The 21,313-nt window shown below is 40.0% G+C and overlaps 1 protein-coding gene across 1 annotated transcript; it reads right to left on the bottom strand.

Moving 5' to 3' along the window:
• Positions 1–1,259: 1,259 nt before the first annotated feature.
• On the bottom strand, positions 1,260–16,775 carry triqk (triple QxxK/R motif containing). Its single transcript, XM_070847068.1, has 3 exons — positions 16,707–16,775; positions 8,076–8,161; positions 1,260–1,552 (listed from the first exon to the last, which is right to left on the bottom strand). The coding sequence occupies exons 1-3, from the start codon at positions 16,765–16,767 to the stop codon at positions 1,445–1,447; spliced, it is 255 nt and encodes an 84-aa protein (XP_070703169.1). The 5' UTR covers positions 16,768–16,775; the 3' UTR covers positions 1,260–1,444.
• Between the last annotated feature and the right edge of the window lie 4,538 nt (positions 16,776–21,313).

The raw sequence follows: 21,313 nt of genomic DNA, 5'->3' as shown, positions 1-21,313 counted from the left end.
GGTTTCTTGGACATCCAGTATTTTACTTGAGGTCAGGAGGTCAAGGGAGAAAAGAAGAAGAATGGGAGAAACAGGAATCTCAAAATCCCAAAGTCTCACATTTCGAGAATCATGTCAGCCACAGACATTGAAAGAGAGTCATGAAAAAAAAAAACAGATTAGGAATGAAAGACATCACAAGGCCTCTTGTGTATTTGGTATTGGCCTTGTATACATTGTACTGACATCAATTGCTTTCTAAACAACGCTGCTATTGCTAGTTTGGGATGAAAGTAATCAGATGCAAAAAGAAAGTCCATTTCAAAAAAAAAAAAAAAAAAAACGCAAACCTACTAAATAAAAGCCCTTCACTCTGCACACCTTAGCTAACAAAGAAAATGTCAAACAGTGGAAGCACTTGGACTGAAATGGTTAATGGAAGGTCAGTTCTTGTATTGAACAGTACAAGTGCACAAAGAATGAGGCAGTGGGATAAAGAAGCTTTGACAAACCTTCATAGTCCTTTCTTTAGAGACACACCACAGCAATGCATACATTTGACAGGAGGGGGAAATAGTTGTGGTGTTCCTTATGAAAGACATATAGGTTAACCTCTATTCAGTCACCGCTGATCTCTCTAATTTCCATTCAAATGACAGAACAGGATCATATTTGTAATGCTAATCCTGTGGATGTCTGCCGCATGTACGTGCTGAGGGTGGAATGTGTTGTTCTGTATTCTGCACATATGTTCAATCAGGACGAGGGCTTTGTGGATCCTAATCTCACACTTTGTGATCTCCAGATATCCGGGAGGAGAGGTTTGTGCACTGGAATGTGAGGCAAGTGTTTGTCTCGATGTGATGAGGGGTTCAGCAAGAGATTTACATTTTTCTATTAGTGGAGACAACAGTGGGACGTGACTATGATTAACAGAGCTTGGTCTCCACTGTAGTTTGGAGGGCTTGTGTAAAAGGAAGCTCATACGCTTTGCTGAATGTGGATTTTGCAACAGGGCGCTGTGCACGACGTCACTGACTTTTTCAGGGAAAGGGAATCAAGGGTGAACTCTCAGATCTCTGCTCAGGAAAAAAAAAGACGAAAGAAATCCTTATATAGAACCACAATATAAAAATTGTCAGTCAAACAATTATAATAGTTTCTCAGGCATTCCCATGAAAGGAAGGAAGAAATTTAAAGTCCAAATACAAAACAGCACGCTTCACAAAAATGACCTGAAGCTTGAGTTTTTTGATGCATTGAATGATTATTCCTGAAGAAGCAGTTCATTGTGACAGAAGTCAGCAAAAGTGTGCAAAAAGACTGTCCCAAACTCAACACTGGACTTCTGTGTGTTGTCGGGCTTTTTATATGACTATTAGGACACAGTCATTTGACCGTATGTATTCATTCCTCGTCCCCCTGTTTGAAGTACAGAGACAAGAAAATTTTCTTTCACCATGTATTAATCAACGTCCACGTCCAGGTTAATCTCGGTGCTCAGGTTGAGGTAGAAGAAGGCGTAGACACAGAGGACAAAGAACAGGATTGCTGCAATCACCAGGAATGCATCCTGAGAAGGAAAGAGAGGTGGTTTTAAGATATTGTGTACCTCTATAGAAGTATTTATATATCTGCCCCCTGTCAGACCCCTGTCTGTCATTATGCAGGGGAGCAGCTCTACATTGCTTGAATGTTTGCATAGTTTTGTAATTTTCATGCTTATTTTTATCAGCACTGTTAAGGCTATATTTGCCAAATCACACAAATCACGTCCGTCTTGTCATCGAAATTTGCTGCATTCCTTATTGACTTCATACCAGTCCGACTGTGTGTGTCAGAATATATTGTTTATCAACTTGTTTTGAAGAGTAAAAAGTAAATATTGAATATTTAAACTGTAATTTGTGAATGTGCTTTTTAAGACAAGTGTAATTATAGGACTGTCAATCATCACCCTTTCCTTTCAGCCGTTAAAGTGAAAATCTGTGTTAATACAAGGATGTTCAAATAAAATACAGCCTGGTGCAGGTAAATAGTTAAACACTATATACACATTCAACATTTTCTGTCCACACATGAAATGTCTACACAGAAAATTTGTCTAAATGTCAGAAATGGTTGGGAAACTGACTCTAAGGTGTTGAAAACCATCTGAGCATTCTGACACTGTTCTGTGGAGGGTGCATCTTTCGTGATTTGCTTTCGCTATTTTGATATTTATTTTACAGCAGATCACAGCATACAGTTACAGATTTATCTTCTTGTTTCCGTGGTTAGATAACTATACAGTCACAAACAACACTGACTATTCTGCAAATATAATTCTCAAATTGCTGCATTGTGACCTCAAATCAATCCTACTGTAATCAAAATGCTAAAATTTCATACTTGTGCAGTTACTTGTGTTGTCAGTTTCCTGTCCACACAACAACCCAAGACTGGCGTTAGCCACACCGAAGAGCTTTTTATTTTTTTTTTTAAAGCTTTGTTTACGGTGTTGGAAAACACAAGCTTCGTGTTGATGGAAGGCCAAAGCAGACAAACAGATGTGTTTTTCAAATTTACCTTCATTTGTGTGGAAAAGGTTTCAGACTCTTTAAAAGCAAACCAGATCCCTGCAGTAGGTGTTCTAACTGATGGACCCGTTTAATGACAAACACTCAACTGCTTTGAGAGATTCACTGTCGGAAATCATTACCTGATGAAATGAAAGTAGGAGTCAGCCTCAGGACACTTTTCCAAAAATAGAAATTGGATAGACTATTGTTATTGGGAGTTTGTATAGTTAAGTTTTAGGTATGACAGCACATCACAAACCTCTGAAGAATGAATCATTGATCTGTTTCTGGTTTTCTCTTGATGCAAACAGATGAATGGGAAACATACTGGGGAATAAAATTGGATCCACATCCAAGAGAAAAAAGTACTTTGAAAATGTACAGTATCACATTTCAGAAACCACAAACTGAGTGGCCGTAGTATTACAATCTACTCTATCTGCAGTTAGACTTCCTGGCTCTGCTGCCATTTTTACTGAGAAGCTAAACTTTGTCAACAAAATGGCCTATTTTTTTGGATTTTCTATTGGTTAATTGCCAAACAAAATGAGGCTTTCCAGAGGAGTGGCATTCAACTTGAAAATGGGAATTTGGAGCGCTTGTTCATTATGTGGCGCTCACTCGATTACAATCTTCATCAGCTGGAGTTTCATTAGGGCCACTCAGAGTATTGAACAATGCCAGTTATTCTTTATCAAGAGAACTCATTAGCGGCAAACTTTCTAATCAACACTGGAGAGCTTTAAAAGAGTGTTGAGTACAGTCTGATTGGGAATTATTCAAAATGAAATATTTGATTTGAACATTATTTTGGAAATAAGTTTCACACATCTAAACTGGGCCACAACAGCAGCAACAACACAGGTAACATGACAAGGAATGTAATCCTGCACAAGTTCATTTATCATATGTGATTCCATTTTATGCAAATATCGTTGTAGTCTGCAATAGATGATCATCTCATGAGTGAAAGGCAGCGGTGATACAAGTTTACAATGAGGGAAAAAGACAAACAGGAAAGCAGCAGACAAGACAAGACTAAACAGAGAGAACCACGACAGATAAGAAAAATTTAAAAAAACTACATATGTATGACGATTTGCGCAAACATCAGGTTAGTAATTGCCATACATAGCACGCACTCACAAAGAGGACTGCAAATTTAACCCACTGGCCAAACTGCAGAGAGGGAAGACAGAATGAAAAACAAGAGTGAGAGTGAGAGTGAGAGCGAAAAACAAGTGAAGAGATAAGGCTCAACACAAACGAGGGGTGGTGGGGGGCTAATAATAATTCTACTCTGACGAAGGGGGTGGGGGTGGAGGGGAGTGACAATTAAAAGGCGTCACAGCATCCACAGTTATCTGTGTACTTGTTGTAGTGCCTAGTCATCAGCTGCATTGGTCTTCATTAGCCTCAGCCCACATTTATCTCCATCCCCGCAGCCTCCAAACAGCTTTAAGTCCTTGCTTAATTGGAAAACTTTTAAATTTCATGCACTTTAGTTTCATATATTAACCGCCAGGCTCCTACCGCTTGATTTACTTTTCTATTTTGCCTAGGCCTCGGAGAAAAGAGAACTGTTATCAAATCACGGAGGCTTGATTGTTTTCTGCTTTTTCTTCTGTTCTCTTGTAGCTTTGAAAAACATGACAAAGAGAAGCGTTTGTAATTCTGACGGCAATATTGCAAAGAAAAGTTTGTGCTTCTGACGCAGGTGAGCGTTTGGTTGAATCGCCGCTGAAACAAAAGGACCCGTGAAATTAAAATCAATTTTTTTTCCTCCTACATCTTTGCTTCAGATTTCAGAGAGAGAGAGAGGGAGAACAGCTGGTTACAGGGACTTGTCTATGAAAACAAGCTGGAGGGGTTTTGGTGAAAACACTTGAGTTGTCGGAAGCACCTGCACTTGATTGAGATCATTGTTTTCGAGGAGAGTGGCCCACTGTGTTGACTCTCGCCTTGTCTCACAAACACATTTGTGTGCGCCCACACACATACACACTCGGGCACAAACACACAACCTTTCTGCCCACATTCTGATGGAGGCCCCTGGATGGGGCCCAAGCACATCATCATCTTCATCATGTGGTTCTCTCGGCGCTGGCGACAGCTGCAGCGCACTCGGCATGCTGGGAGCTGGGTCCCTGTCACCCTGGCGACAAGCCACAGCTCAGCATACACCCCCCTCATCTGGTCCGCCTTTTATTCTCCTCCTGGGTTTGTTTGTGTGTGTATATGTGTGTGTGTGTGTGTCAGTCTGTATGCGCCTACGTACTGAGATAGGGAGATTCAGTGTGTTTGTGGCTGTATGTGGGTGGCAGATAGACACAAGCTAAGTGTTGGTGCATTTAGGCTGCGGTTGGTAAGCTTGTCTCATCTGTACAAGTCACAGCGATACACAACCAGCCATTAAGTCATTAGGTCAAAAGGTGCAGATGGAACCAGCAAATGTCTGGTATATTTACTTGATAAAAGACAGTTTTGAGTGGTGAACAGGAAAGAAAATCAGAAAAATTTAGCAGCACCTTTGTTTGCTCGTAATGTGATAGACAGTATTTGTTTAAGATGACAAAGTTGGTGGAAAATTAATGGAAAATCTGCAGAGGTATCGTCCAAATTCTGCATTTTGTCCCGAATACTTGCTGTTAAATTCTTCTATTCGACTAATCAAATAATTGACCGATCTGATGTTTCGTATCATACCGTAAGATGTTATCACAATCCTACAATGAAAGAACTACCATAATCTGAAAATGTGTCATTAAAATATTGCTACATCCTGATTATTTTAACTTGCTGAAGCTCTTCTTTTAATCAGTAGAACCCTGCCCTTTCTGCATGCTTTAGAGGCACAAAAGCCATCCCCAGGAACAGAAAAAGTTTTATCACCACTATCACAACTCATTGAGTCTTTTTCTTAAAGCTTGCTATAAATTAAATGGCATAAAAAGCCATAAAACCCACTAATTCCCATGTACTATCTGTCAACGCTCCTAACCAACTCACAAGTGTGAATGAGCCTCATAAACCTAATGGCCAGCACAGATAATAGACCCAAAAGTGTGCTGCAGTGAGAGGCTGAAGCAGATGCCACAGTTCGGAATCAGGTTTTTCAGCACAACATCGGCACGGACACTGAAAAAGTAAATAAGGAATGGCTCAACAATTACTGAGTCTGTTCATCAGAATTCCTCTTTTAAGTCAAATCTAGCAACTTCATGACTTCAATTATATTTGTATGAACCAAAAAGTGAATGAAGAAATTGGGTGGAACCATAAAAATACCCAAAATATTTATAATTCTGACGTGCAACAAAAAAAAAAACATCCCATTCTATATAATCTTACAGCATATAAACATGCATTCACAAATGATATATGGAATATACCCAGAGCCATTATCTGTACCCTCCATCCTCTGCCAATTCCACAAGCAATTTTTTCCCAACTTTCTAGGCTTAGCGAGGACCGAGGAAGACTGAACAGAAGGCTAGTGTGCCAATTAGACAAGGCAGCAGGCTTGTTTCCTGTGCTGCAAGCGAGTGCGCTGGAGCTACTTCGAAGGCACATCTTCTTCTTTTTCTTCTCTGGGCAAACTGAGGAGAGATTGCAGCTGACTGCCTGCCAGTTGTTTTAACTCTGCTGTTGTGACCCCATGCCATCCAGATTTTGAAGCAGCTGGACAGGAAATATGTCCACGCTTGCATTCGGGCAGCAACAACCCACTTCTGTAAACACACTGTGACTCAACGTGTTCATAGGAACACGTTGAGTCACAACAAGTGGCTGGTTTCCGCCACTGCTGAGGTCAACGTTTTGTGATGCCTGACGACTGAGCGCTGTTGTGGGGGCAGGAGTTCTCCCTCTTTCACTTTCCCTTTTGAGTCTCTTCATCCTTGTCTCTGCCAACATGCCTAGACTGCCCTGCTACTAGGACAGCCTCAAGACAGCCTGCCCTGGCATCTGCCTGATTCTCTGTGCCCGCATGTCTGCTGGCCCTTCTAAGATGCCAGCTGCATCTGAGACCGGCATCTCAACCAGGGGCATGGTGAAAGAGGGAGAGGAGAGAAGAGAAGAGAAGAGAAGCCAAATCAATGCTGTCGACTAAAGGTTCAGAGACAGAGAGGGGGGCTTTCTACTATCACAACTTTATATGGGGCTAAAAAGGACTCGATGGGAAAGCAAGCGTGACCAAATATCCATTACATTTGGGATGAATTTCAATCGAACTTGGGGCCAAAGGGTCTAAGTCAGTTTAATATGCTCGTCCCAGAGGTATTTTTAATCCGACCTCTGAAAATTCCCCCTCGTCTTGGGCATGAAAAACCTGAATTATTCATGAGCAATATCAATATTTCAAGATATGGACTAATCTAATTGGATTAAAGACGTGCTTAATGAGGCCTTGCGTGTCTAAGAGATGCATATTTTAAAACCTGACCATTTCACCCAGTGTTTAATCCTCACTATGATTTGTTCATCTCTGTGTATATGTGCCAACTGAAGCTTACTGAGGAAGTGACGCCTTTTGGCTTTTGATGTAAACAGAACCAATTTTCAATGCCACGAAGGAAAATGAACAAGCAAAGAAAAAAACAAACATTTTGAACCTGTGATTTATGTTTTTGTGCAACTGATTTTCACTTCTGACAGCTGTAAAATCACTGCGGACCTGATTTCATCATTCATTCATTCTGATGGTATTTGCAGTTTCAAAGAGGATTTGAGAACTTATAAAGGAAGACTCACAAGCTTTTTCATTGGCAAGGGCTAACTTTATATGGAGAAACCTTCAAATGGTAAAACTGTTTGTTCGTAAGCCAACTGACTTCGGAAAAGCATAAACAGCGGTGTCACATTTGCCAGAGTGATAAATGCGGAGTCATCCATCTTTGCCTGCACAGCAGCTTCTAGTCGCTGCAGTGTGGCAAAGCAAAGACACTTTTCTTTTCTATCCCAGCAACACCCTCACCTCCCTTTACTTTCACTTTACTCAACTCTGTCTATCTTGTCATTTTTTTCTTCTCAGTTTGTTATATTTCTCACTTCCCCCTCACTGTCTCTTCATGCCCCTTTCCATTGCTCCTTTACTATTAAAAGAACAAGAAAATCTTTGAATTTCAATCCTTCCAGGAATTCATTATGTGTTAAAAAGCTGTGTTATGACTTTGTAGACATGATAGAGTATTGTAAACTTTATTCTGTAGAGGACTCTCCCATTGGATCCTTTTTCCAGTGATAGTTTTCAACACTTGTACAAATCTTTAAAGGATAGGCAGGGAACCACATCAGATCATTTCAGGTAGATAGATATTGTTGCATTCCCGTAAGACCTACAATACGTTGGAAGAGCCTGAGATATGAAAAGTGACCTAGTGAGACACGCTCTCGAAACGGCAGATAGACAGACAAATGGAAAGAAGTTGGTTGGCAGACAGACAGACAAGCAGAGTCGCAGATGGGCCAAGATAGACAGTAGACATATGGATACAGACTTCAGTAGTCCTAAAGAGAAATTAAAGTCAGTCTCACCCTGAATCCAGAAGAATTCTTCTTTGCTTCAGCTTTCAACCGTGTGGCCTTTAAGACTGATTTTGTCTTTTTGTAGTCCTGCTTACCTGAAAGAGAGAAAATAATTGGGGCACTCAAATCAAATGACTGAGAAATTGTCATTTTTAGTAACAGGTTTCATTTATTGTCCCTTGGCAAACACACACTCTGGGAAGAAGAAATAGTCCCTAAGAAAACGCCTGTAGAAACCGCAACTTGTCACCTTAAACTTCCATTTTGTAAAGATTAAAGAAACGATATTCGACTCATTTTTAAGTTCTGCTGCAAGTTCAGCAACAATAGCTGTCTCACATAAACTCTAAACAACCAACCAAATAACAAGAAAATTAATCAGAGTAATGGCTGCTGTAGAATTTAATGTCATGTAGTTAAAGTGAGGCTAGTGAAAAAAAAAGGCTAAATGTAGAATTGAAATTTCACAGTTTGTACAAGTAAATTCCCCCACAGGTTGCGATCTGCACGTGCATTCAAAATACAAAGAATCTTTTCTGGCCTGAGCTGCACACACTTCACCTGTGCTTGCTCGACTTCCCATGGGCTCAACTCACAAGGGTGAGTCTTGTGGGCAAACCGGCCACCTGGCAAAGCATGTGTGTTTATGTGAGTGAGTGTGTTTCACATGAGGCAGAGCCGGCTGTCTTGGTCTAATTAGAAACAACACACTGCAGGAAAAGGAACTTTGCTAACAATAGGGTGGAAAGGCAACAGCTTGCTGAACAGTGTGTGTGTGTGTGTGTGTGTGTGTGTGTGTGTGTGTGTTCGTTTGTTTGTTCGTTCGTTCTAGTTAAAAAAGATGTTATTTTTGTATTTTAGTTTAGGGTTATATTTACACTTTGGATTGGGTCAAGTTTAAGGTGAAAACTGAGGTCAGGCATGAGGTTCAGATGGTTAATATTTAAGTTACTGGCTGGGAGATAAATGAGCAGTCCTCATAAATTACAGTATATATATATATAGAATATTTGTGTGTGTGTGTGAGAGACACACATATATTCCTCACAAGCTGACCCCGGGGAGAGTCCAAACCCCGGGGTCAGCTTCGAGGTTTTCTCAGTTGGCAATGTGGCATGTGGAGGCTGCTTGCAGTTTTTACTCCCAGCCAATTCAGCCTCTTGCAATTTACATTGGGAGAGAGAACAAGAGATGGAAGAAGGAGAGGTAAGACAGTGTCCATATCCATCTAGAAAGATTGTGAGCAAGGCAAAAGTGAGAATTAGTTAGACAGAAAGGGTAAGGAGGTAGGTGTGTGTGTGTGTGTGTGTGTGTGTGTGTGTTGTGATACTGAACACAAATAGACAGAGCTGCGTACCACTGAGTATCATGTCTCTTGGGGAGCAGAGGTTCTCCTCTTCTGGGAACAGCCATGGAGGAGAGAGGAGATGACCATTAGCACGGTGTTAAGCAGCTGCTCTGTCTCAGCACACACACACCTTTACTTATTCAATTTATTTTCCTCTACTTCTTTTTCCCAGATCTTGCACTCAATTGCTATATCTTTCTCTCTTTCTCCATCCCTCCTGGTCACAGACGCCTTGTTCACCTCCTTCTGACTCAGTGGAGGGCTAATAGAAATGGGGAGTATGTTGCCAGGAGCAGACAGTGAGCTAGTGGGAATTCATTAGGAGGGCCACTGGATGTCTCCTCCACTTGTCAGAAAGTGTAGAGGGGGAAATTTGATTGGAGGGCACCTCAGGTTACCCAGAAATGGACAGAAATTGTGCATGGAATTTCAGACTACAAATGGCTGGCTGTGATAATGTATAAGACTACAGGAAGCAACATCAAATACTAATCCAATATGAAAAAAAAGGACAAAATAAAGAAACCCAGCTAGATTGTGAAGTGTGTAAAAGTAAATGTACAGAAGAGAAAGTAGTAAATACTGTATTTTACAATTAATGTGCAGAGAATTGCTGAAGCTTAACTTGGCCTGACGTCACGTGGCTGCTATAAACAGTGATAGATGGCTACACCAGAAAGTGGATGGGAAGTTCAACCGTGTCCCTTTGCAAAAATGTGATGCGAGATTCTTGGTGACACGGGCTATTGGTCAATGGTGCAAATTAGCAAATTTAACCAAAGTTTTTCTTTGGACTAAAAAAAAAAAATGCAGATTTTCTTCTACCCTGTGAGTAAATATACTGGTCACTGAAATTCCATTCCAATTAATTGGTTTCACTGTTTTTTATGACCGTGTGACTGGGCCTTTATTTATTTTCATTTCCAGGATATAGGAAACACCATTACTCATGTATAGTAATGATAACTGAAAGTGCAAACTAGGGATGCTAATGTAGAATAGCTGACCCTCGTCAACTGTTTCTTAACAGTTCACTGACGAGCTTAAAATATAATATTTAGAATGGATGAATGTCTGTGATCCATTAAAAAAAATTTCCTGAAGAGGGGTTCATTTTGTCTAGCTTATCCACCTCAAGTCCAGCTGCACGCCCCTGCTGGCTGCACCCACCGCCGCCGCCGCAGGCACGCTCTTCTTGCAGTCCAATACGGACGTGCTGTGTACCTGCAACCGCCACCACTGCAGCCACTGAGGATGTGCAGTATTCAGGGTGTGAGCTCCATCTACTACTGCAGCAGATGACCCCACATCGCACCCTCTATCTCATTTAACTCTATCCCTAATTTAACTCCGTTAACTCTGCTAGTTAACTGCTGCTTTACATTGTTTGTATATTTTGTACAAACACTCATATAAAAGCAACATTGATATTTTCTAACTGTTTTAGGTCTGATAGTATTAATCTGTTACAATTATTGTCAGTTGATGGTTAATTATTAGTATCCCTGATGCAAACCATGTTACCCAGTGTAAATGAATTGCAGAAATCCATGATCTCCGTGCTGTACACTTAGCTTTAAAAATGAAACCCACAACTGAATAAGCTCTACTTTCTACTTTGATTTTTCTGACACTCCGTGTCCTCAAGGTAGGACTACCTTTTCTGTGCCCAAGGATACTCAAAGACAGAAGAACGTCAGAACTTAAGCAAGCTGAGGTTTGAATTTCAAAGGCACAGATTTTTAAGCATTTACAACATCTCCCACAAACTGTCACCATTACCTGCACCTGTGCAGTTTTTCTTTCCTCATTTATGGAGCCAAACATGTTCCAAGTCTAAATGGAGAAATTACGTCTATAAGCAAAAATTCATCACAACCCAATACACCCATAACCATCTGGTAAGAATCAATACTTAATAAGAGCAAAATCAGACTAATTACACAAAGTAAGAATATGAATAGCTGATATGAAAAAGAGATGCCAGAGAATTCAGTCTGTGTAAGGTATTGTCATGTTCTTGTATTACAGTGGTGCACTTCTGAAAGCCTCTTGTTGCCTCTCTTTTTTTGTTTTGTTTGTGTGAACACACACACACACACACACACATTTGTCACTGCTATTCCCCTTGCTGCACCAGTACTGTAGACACTTTCTGTCACCAATTATCTACCTGCGCTGTGCTACACGCCATCCTCCCATCCCTCCCTGCTTCTGCCTGACACACTGAAAAGGCATCACTGTCCTCCTGTGCAGCGACGACAGTGACGTGTCTCAGAGAAATATTAGCCCTTGTAAGGCAGCCCAGAGTGCCTGCTGAGAGGCTTTCCTAAGTGTACCCTTCATTGAAGTCATCACTGATTTCATGTCAAAAGGACAAGAGGAGAGTGCCCACCTCCCCCTTTCATACATACACACACACACCCACACACACACACACACACACACACACCTTACTTACTGTACATTCCCTTGGATGAATGTTTTATGGTTTTCATGGTGTCTGATTAAGACTGAGGAGAAATTAGTTTTTATCTTTGGCTATTGTACGGCTTGGCATACCAAGACAGGAAGGGGATATTAGCTAAAATTAGCCACATGTGATTGAGCACTCAAGGGAAGGCTAGGGGAAAGGTATGTGATTTGTGTGTCACACAAATTGGCCATTAAAGTGAAGTTAGAAGAGCGGTAGACATCTAAGTGTAACACAGGTTGTCTAAATGAAAAGAAACACCAGTGGTAAAAAGGAAAAAAAAAAACTTGCTGATCTCTGTGCCGTATATACTCCTGCTTAAAGATATGCGCTTACTACTGTATTTTTACCACAGCCGACCATATCAGTAGCAATAAAACCTATGTCAGGATATTACATTAAATGCATTCCTGCCAACTGTAGCTGCAACAGTGATCTCCACAGTGATGCAGAGTGAAAAAACAACATGGACGATTTGCTTAAAAGCAGAATTCACTTTACTAACAAGAAGCAGTAAGAAAGCAAAATACAGAACAGCACGACCACTTCAGAGGGAAGAGAGAGATGAGTAAGCGGGGAGTAAGCAGTACCACTGCTACACATCAACTATTTTCTCTGTTTACTACTGATTCCTGAATGGTTTCTTTCAGTGAGATTGTGTCAGATGTTGGAAACACGAGGATAACATTTAGTTGCCCTTATGAATTACTTGTTGTTGTCATGCCCACCGGATTGAGACTTAGTTGTGTGGTACTGTGTCAACAAGGAGAGACTGCGTCCTAGTTAAAAATAGAAAGAAAAAAGTTGATAGTTGTTTGTTCTTATTTTCTATGCAACCTTTGCCTCATTTTGAATGGGAAAAACACTATTAATGGGTGGTACTGAACAGAGATTCAAGCTTCCCTTTACCCAATGTTAATATTTCGATGGGCTTGACAGGCAGGAAACCATCTTGGATAGTGTTATAGTTTCTCCTATAGTTTCTCCTTGACATACCTTATATGTCAAGTCCTTAATCCTGGCTTCAAAAACACAGTTTGTTGGTCTACATAAAGTCCAGCCAGAGCAGTAATTTTTTACAAGGTACATGAAGCCGAAATTTCAATAAACATGAGTGTGTCCAGAAAAACATAAACATACTGATCAAGTATGTGTGTGTATGTTTGTGTCTGTAGGGACTAGCCATCCTGCATATGCCCTACATGTAGAGTGATGGGGTGATTTGGACTGACAGACCACCATCCAGTGCTCTCTGAGAGCCCTGGGACAAAGCGGGCTACACGCTGACAGCGTGTCTGACAGTTCTTCATGCTTTGCTTTGCCTCTGTGTCTATGTGGCATGGCGACCACCATGTGGTCAGTGACCACATGGTGCGGATCACTGGCATCTGCCAGGATGCATGGTAGTGGAACTAGACGGCTGATGTCAGACACATGGGAGATATTTATGCTTTTGTATCATGTGGGGCGAGGGGAGGGGAGGCAAAATCGTGAAATTCATGTTAGATTTACAGTAACACTACAGCATATATTTTGAACAACTAACTGTAGATTATCAACAAACTTAAAAACTATACTTTGATGATATACTATAACTGCCTATAGATGCGTGTGAAAAACTTCACCTACATACCAGTTTCTCACATTTTATTGCAAGTACAATTTTGATCTGTTTTGATCTCCTTTCCAATATTCCTTCTGGTCTTTCTAAAGCCAATAATTTCCAAATTGCCATACTGGAAATTTTTGGTGTCATAGTCAAGTGCAGCAGCAATCATTATTTGAACAGAGGGTCACTCCATGTACATGCACTTCCATGTAAGAACACTATAGCTTTTTACCTCTCTTGAGGGCAGCTTGGCAGAGTCAATTAAAAGAGGCCTAATAACGGTATTTAAAGAGTGTCAACAGTGGCCCCTTGATGGCCATCTGACATGACAAAAGCACTCCAGCAGAGATGATGGTACAGCTCAACAACCAGCCTGGACTTCTGCTGATGTACCATGAATAAGCCACCTTAGTATGACTTCAAATTATCATGTGTGGCCGTTCCAGCTCTCAAAAGACCCAGCCCCATGCCATCTTAGAAGATTTCATTTTCCTCTCCGACATTTTTTTCTCTCCTCTCTCTGTTTTCGACCCTTTCTGTTAAACAGTGGTTCACTGAAATTGCCTGATGGCCATTCTTTTCAAAAAGAAGGAAAAAATGATAGAAATTGAGGGGTTGGAGGGAGGAGGAGGAAAATAGAGGACCAGTGTCCCTGACACCCGTATTACATATTTTTGAATTGATGAGAAACAAACCACTAAATGGGAAGGAAAAAAAAACAAGACTTTCCTGCACCCTTGGTAGGGGATGTGACAGTGGGAGATGAGCATGTTATGTTATGTCGGTCTCTCATTTGTTGAACCTGCTGGGTTTTACACAATAGCACATGTTTAAGGGATACCTGTGGGCTAAATTATCCTATTCGTCTGCCCCACTATAAAAACAAATACAACTGTCATGCTGCTTTATGAGACCCCAACACTTATAGCAATGTAGAGTAAACAAGACAGAGACATTTCTCAACAGGCTATCATGTGCCTTATCTTGGGCCATCTAATGACACCAGGAAATAGAAAAGCTGGAATAATCAGAGGATGTGAATCACCAAGGGCCAACAGGGACCAGAACAATACCATAGCTGACACCATCTTCAGAAGGGAGGATGTGGATTAGTGCAGAACATTTTAATTGATGAATTAAAGAAAACAAGAAGGTATGTTTTTTTTTCATTAAGACCAAAGGGGCGTGAAGTCTTTAAGACATAAAATCCATCTTCATTCAACCTGTTATTACTTTATAAAAACCATTTTAAAAAATAACAATAATTACATTACACTTTACAAATACAAATCTAGTTTTAAGTTTCAGCAACTTTGCATGTTTCCACTCAAAGCAGTTTTACATCATTTACAGCAACTTGTCTGTTAATATAATATAAATAATTGATACGATGATAATAATATGATGAATGATTTGAAAAAGTAATAAAATGTATACAACCTGGAATCAAACCGGACACCTTGAGATTACTAACGACAGCTCTACTTCCTGAGCCGAGGCCACTGCCCCGCTAGTCCATCAAAAACCATAGCCATGGTAACAGTGCTAACAAAGCTAACAGTGCTAACCTTGAGCAACACAAGAACGGTATAGAAAGAAGTCAGTCATTTTACTGAGACAGGTATATTTTGTTTCTACTCCTCTAGTCAAGACAACAACTTCAATGATAACATGTCCTAACAAGGAAGCGGGTCGAGTGTCAGAATCCTCCTGATTAATGTCCATTTAGCACGATCGCCAGTATCTTTAGAATAAGATGTCAAATGGTTACGATAGACCACAAAATGTGAATCTTAAATGTGCTGAGAGAGTCATTATTGCAGAGTGTCTCTTTGATTAGGGCTTAAGAAGTTAAATTTGAGGTCATCTAAGTTCTCCTCTTGTGTGTTGAATCTAATGTGTCTTTGACTCCCCATGGCCAGAGTTCTCCAGTGTGGAGACACCCAGCATATACTTGGTGCCTTGCTAATTTAACAACTTTCATCTTCTAGATTGTTTCACTCTCCTCAGCTGAGCTTGTTGCATGTCTATGAAGAAACTCCTGCCCTTTGCCTCAGCTATTTCAGGCTCGTATAAGTTCCCGGTAAAGATACTTTACTAGGCTTCGTTGAGAGTTTCACTCCATTTGGTGCAAAACTCTTTTTTGTCTTGGAACCAAAACTGGGTGCCTTTTGTCTCTAATAAGACAATTTAGTCACTTTTCATGTAGACAATGTGCCTGTCCTGGGATTGGAAGTAAAAATTTTAAGCCTATAAGGGGAACAGAACTTCCCTTTGTGTTTGCGTCACTCATAGCTGCTCACAATTATCCAGCTTTGCCAATGGCGACCTTTTGGTTTTGCTCCACAAGAGGAAAACAAAAACAAAAAGGCATGATATGAGCTGTGATCTTCAAGCAACCACAGCTGGCACGCTAAAGGGGACCAAACTTTTGATTGATACCGACCATATTGCCTTAGTTAGGCCTTTGTGATGTAAGGGGAAAGATGGGGAAACAAAATACCGCAGGATTAGAGTGGTATTTAACTTTGACAAAACAGATTCTGACATGATATCAAAGGGGCAGTTTTTTGAGCGCTGAATCCAGTGGGTCTGGTTAAAGTTTCTTTTCAATCCAATACAAATTGGAAAGGTCTCCAGGACTGTGCAAAGAGATTATGCTAATTCTTGCATAGCCGACATTGATAAAGGTCTTCAAAAGAGTTGTGCTCTTGGGCAGCTTGGGATATATGTGAAGCTACTGCAGCATAGTGTCATGTGTGATTTATCAACTGTGACATTAGCTTGTTTCTATGAGAGAACACTGAGTCGATCACTGTGTTGTGGTGAAATTGCCCACATCAAACGCTGAGTTATGATTTTTGTTGAAACAGAGTTACACAACACGTTGAAGACCAGTCTCATCTGTCAAAAAGCATCATGAACTCATTTACAGAACTTACTGTTTTAATTGTCAGTTAAAACATTGATTATGTTTTTGATTAAACTATCAATCATTAATTATCTAAAAAGCCCTGAGAGCCCAGAGAATTTATTTTGTTATGAAACAAAGCAAAGCAATTAGAGCATTTGTTTAGATCTGTTTCAACTAATGTTCCTACCGATGTAACCGATGATCAAATCAACCAACAACATCAAATATTGTAATTTGATTAGTTGACTGTTGGTCAACAAGTTAATTAGTCCGCACTAGGATGGATGAAGACTCACCAATCTGTTTGCGGTAGTGATCAACTGGTAATCTGGTCGCACTGGCATCCTTCTTCCCCATTCTCCTTCTTCAGCCTGATGAGAAAAGAGAAGAAAAAAAAACAACCTTCCGAGTCAGAGTTTTGCAGCTGCGTCTCAGTATTACACCTGATCATTTAGTTTAATCAAATACGGATATAGCTTCATTCCAGTTACCATAGCCTGAGATAACTTGTGAAATCTGCGGGATGGATTCAAGTTAATACACAATTATATAGAGAGGAGTAGTCAGTTTTCATCAGGCAGATGGTTTATCTTTCACATACATCTGCTAGACATAATTCAATTAATTCTCACCACCTTCCATGTGTGTTACATTCACAGTGTGTGTATTTCCTATCCATCTTATTCAGTGTAACACCATTTCCCTTCACACCATGAGCTCTCTCTGATTACCCCAACAGCTCACAGGGAAGATATGAGGAGAAAGAGCGAGGAATACTACAAATAGTATCCTTATGTTCAACATGTGACATGTTAAATGCCAGTCTAAAGGGCCGCACATTTACATCTAAGTTTAGTTGTAAAGTGGCCAGAAATAACTACGCCGGTGTAACACTTTTCTCCACAAAGTGCTAAACCTCGGTGGGTGGGTGTTTCTTGCATCCATCCAGCATGCTTATTTCTCAGTGAGCAGTCTGCTCTAAATTCCAAAGAGGCTCCCTCACAACACACTGCATCAATCAATATGGTAGCCTTTTGTTTAAAATAGTGGAAAAAGCAAGTATGAGTGGAGGGGCAGAGTCTGTGATGAAACTCAAGTCCCTCTAATCTGTTCTATCTCTGAAGGACTGGAGCATTCATTTGAAAGCTATACACAGTACTCTGTGACAAATAATGCACAGTATATGTCAAGTCCTGCTGATGATAATTGATTATAACTTTTTTTTAAAAAAATGCATGCTCAAGTGTAAAAGGGAGAGAAATGGGTAAGCAAGTTTGCACAGGGCAGAACAGAGAGGCAAATACAAAAGGAGAAAAGTGTCTGTGCTCATCCTAGAAGAAAAGGAGTGGTGACGAGTCTAGAGGTGCAGCCAGGGAATAGAGGAGAGAGTCTGAATTAGCATGTTCAAGGAGCGTGGCTGGCTGCTTGTGCTGACTGATACTTTCTCATGGGAGACTGCTGCCTTGGGAGACCTGAATTTTACCTTACACTAAAAAAAAAAAAAACATTTCAAACGTTGCTAGTGCCAGCAGAGAAGGAGGATGTATGCACAGCTATTGTTCTCCAGCGGTTGGAAACCAGAGTCAGCTAATTAAAGGAAGTGAGAGGTAGACAAAGGGAAGAGAGGATATTGTCAAAATGTAATGTTTACTGTTGGACACAGTAGTCTCTCAGATTTGCCAGCTGTGTTGGACTGTGCAGCAAATTCACAATATTACATCTAATTTGCCAGTAGCAACACATTTGACGCCTCTGTGGTCATTCCACAACAGATGTGTTAGAGGATATTAATCTACACCCGACATAAACAGAAAAGGGACCGTGCGTTTGGTTGTGTGTGTGTGTGTGTGTGAGAGCATGTATTTGTCTGCAGCTAATCTCTCAAACGACATTACAACATTTTTTGTACAGTTATGCTTATATGCTGAATGACCTCTTGCGTTTGCAATGATTCACTTTTTTTTTTTTTAAGACCTATTTTACTGACTGTTTTACATTGATTCATTGATTGCTGACTCCTCATTTCTCTTTACCAGCCTCAAGTGATCAAAAACTGCTTAGGTTTAGGGTTAGGCCAATACAGACCAAAAGGCATTTCTCCCCATCAGCTAGGCTGAAAACAAGCCTTACCTCGTCTGTTGTGGGCACAATTTTAGCCTTTGTCATGGCTCAAAGTTTTGAAGTGGAGCATCTGCTGATTGATTCCATTCCTGATGTGTTATGATTTACTTAAGTTACACACGATATAACATGAATAAATCCTTGTTTCGGTATCTTCAATCATCTTGACCATTGAGTGAGGTGTTAACAGGTGTTGTGTTGAAGTAATACACCATCAGGTAATCTTTCTCATAGCTAGACTTAGGTTGACGTTAACTTATGGTAAGGCGTAGCAGAGATCACTTGTTGGTGCTTATAAAACGATATTGTCCATTTTTGCACTTTATATGCATGGATGATATTACGTTCGAGTCAATAACAACCTCAATTTACTGGAAGCCTAAACAAGGTCTGTCAAGTATACTTTAATGATGGCTTTTAGTGATAGTTGTTGTAACTAAACCAGAAATGTCCAAACTCTCTAAGCTTTTATCATCACAAATAAATTGTTACCATAAATGCAACAGCAAAAAATAAAGTCTGAAGAACTCCTTTACATGCACAGCAATCAATGTACACTGTCACTTTGTTTATCTTACCAACTAAAGACTGCACTGAAAGAGTAGAAGCCATGCAGACTAAACAAGAGCATGGCCATGGAGTAATACTGGGAGAAAATACACTCAGCTGCCGCTTTATTGGGAACATCTCTAGTCGGATACAACAGTTATAATGGTTAAAATCTTCAGTTTTGTTTAAACTATTTTAGACAGGTGTTGATTTAATTAATAATTACTATTTAGTCTTCAGTGAACAAAATATTTTCAACACACTTATCATAATACCTTTAACACCTATATTAACAAATACTAACTTTTATTAAGGCAGGATTTATTTTAGGTCAGCTGTATTAGCTTGCATAAGTTTCACCAAGGTGAACCTGATAAAATGGGAAATGAGTGCAGGTACATGCAGCTTTTATGGCATTACTTGGTGTTTGGGGGCATTATACAGTTTGATATCTGTCAGTGTGGAAAAATAACCAACTGACTGTACTATTGGCAGACTACACGCAAGTATTATAGTTTGTTTTTCTCTCTCTGCAGTAGCAAACATGGTCCTATACAGCCAATGTGTGTTATCATTCTACTCTTCAAAACATAAAGCATCCCAGTGGAGATGTGACTGACTACATGCAGCCTTCACTCATTGCATTCACGAAGATACTTACTTAACGTTACTGTTGTTGTTTATCGACAAAATATGCAGCGGTCTCTCCTCCTGACTGCTGTATGTGAACACGCACGACGAGAGAGCAGACAGTTTTAGTGCACTTTGATCCAAATTTGTCCAGAACGCCAACACACCACCTCTCCCACTCCGAGTTCCTGGTTCTCACGTCATCACTAGTGACAGACAGCCTCTTCCTCCAATCACACGCGGGTATTTGTCGAGTTGACCAATAGCATGAAGACGGGGCGGAACGTTCACGCAAAAACACCGGGAGAGCACGTGACGACTTGATAGTCGGGACACCGCTATTTATTTAAAGACTGGGAACTTCCTGGATCACCAAATCTGCAGGAAATATTATTATTTAAAAAAAAAAAAACTCCTGGATCACCAAATCTGTAGGAAATATTATTATTTTAAGAAAAAAAAAACTCCTGGATCACCAAATCTGTAGGAAATATTATTATTTTAAGAAAAAAAAAACCTCCTGGATCACCAAATCTGTAGGAAATATTATTATTTTAAGCCAAGCCAGTTCTTGTTAATATTATGATGTATTGTGAAAACTATGAAATAGTTAATAATAGTAAATATATATATTTACTCATGTGCTTTACAATGTCACGATACCAAAATATGATAACTACAATACTATACAATTGTGATATAATATCACAACACTGACACGGACATCTCTCACTTCTACTTTTGATACTTAGAGCTAGGGTAGGCAGAAATAAAAAAATTTAAAAAAAGCAAGAATTAGAAAAATGCAACTCTCTTCCTACATCTCTCCCCACTCAGTCATATGCAGCGCTTCATATGTGCAGGAAAAAGCTTTTATCATCTCGACTGTGACTGTGATCCGAATGCTCTACTGTATAGGAGCAACTCTATGAAAATTACCATCCCGTTTTCTTTGCAAATGTGTGGACCTGTAAAGCCTTTTGAGACGATATAATGTGATTCGATTAGCCTTTGGCTAATGTCATGGCTTGCAGGAGGTTAGATTATTAGCAATATTCAATACAGCCTCTCATCGCCTGCTTTCATAGTAAGTCTAAGCACAAGGACGTATTCTAAGAGGGTGTGATAGATCCATGACACAACCTAACTAACCACTGCAACACATGTAGATATTATTAATGAAGTCTCCTCAAAGGTCTCCTCATATCTAAAATGCTTTATCGATATTGACTATTTTTTTTATTGCATTTATTGTGAGTACTCTTTTAGTATTGAGTGTACTCTTTTAGACTTTCCATTTGATAAGTTTGTCTTCTTTTGTTTAAATTAGTAGACAATTGTTGTCTGTGCTGGAATAGCAACTTTTTCTGCAGGATTTTCTGCAATTGAATCAGGTTTTCACCGGCATCTGAAGGGACATCTGCGTTTGTAACACAGCCAATAGGAATGGTCTCTCTCCCTGAAAAGACCTGTGATTGGCCAAAGACTTGGGCTACATTTTTTTAAAGCCTGAATTACAGTATACTTAAAATTTACTATGGATTTTTTTCCTCAGTGAAAGCTGGAAAACAAGCTCCTTACCCAGGTATTAAAGTATGTTTTA

The sequence above is a fragment of the Pempheris klunzingeri genome, chromosome 16 (genome assembly GCF_042242105.1).
Source record: "Pempheris klunzingeri isolate RE-2024b chromosome 16, fPemKlu1.hap1, whole genome shotgun sequence".
In the NCBI taxonomy this organism is placed as follows: domain Eukaryota; kingdom Metazoa; phylum Chordata; class Actinopteri; order Acropomatiformes; family Pempheridae; genus Pempheris; species Pempheris klunzingeri.
Note: the sequence above shows the minus strand (reverse complement) of the source record. Positions and strands in the feature narration are given on the sequence as shown.

Coding starts and splice junctions, on each gene's coding strand:
- triqk (XM_070847068.1), bottom strand. CDS start 16,767: ATGGGGAAGAAGGATGCCAGTGCGACCAGATTACCAGTTGATCACTAC. Junction 8,162..16,706: donor TCACTACCGCAAACAGATTG/GTGAGTCTTCAT, acceptor TCTCTCTTTCAG/GTAAGCAGGACTACAAAAAG. Junction 1,553..8,075: donor AGAATTCTTCTGGATTCAGG/GTGAGACTGACT, acceptor TTTCCTTCTCAG/GATGCATTCCTGGTGATTGC.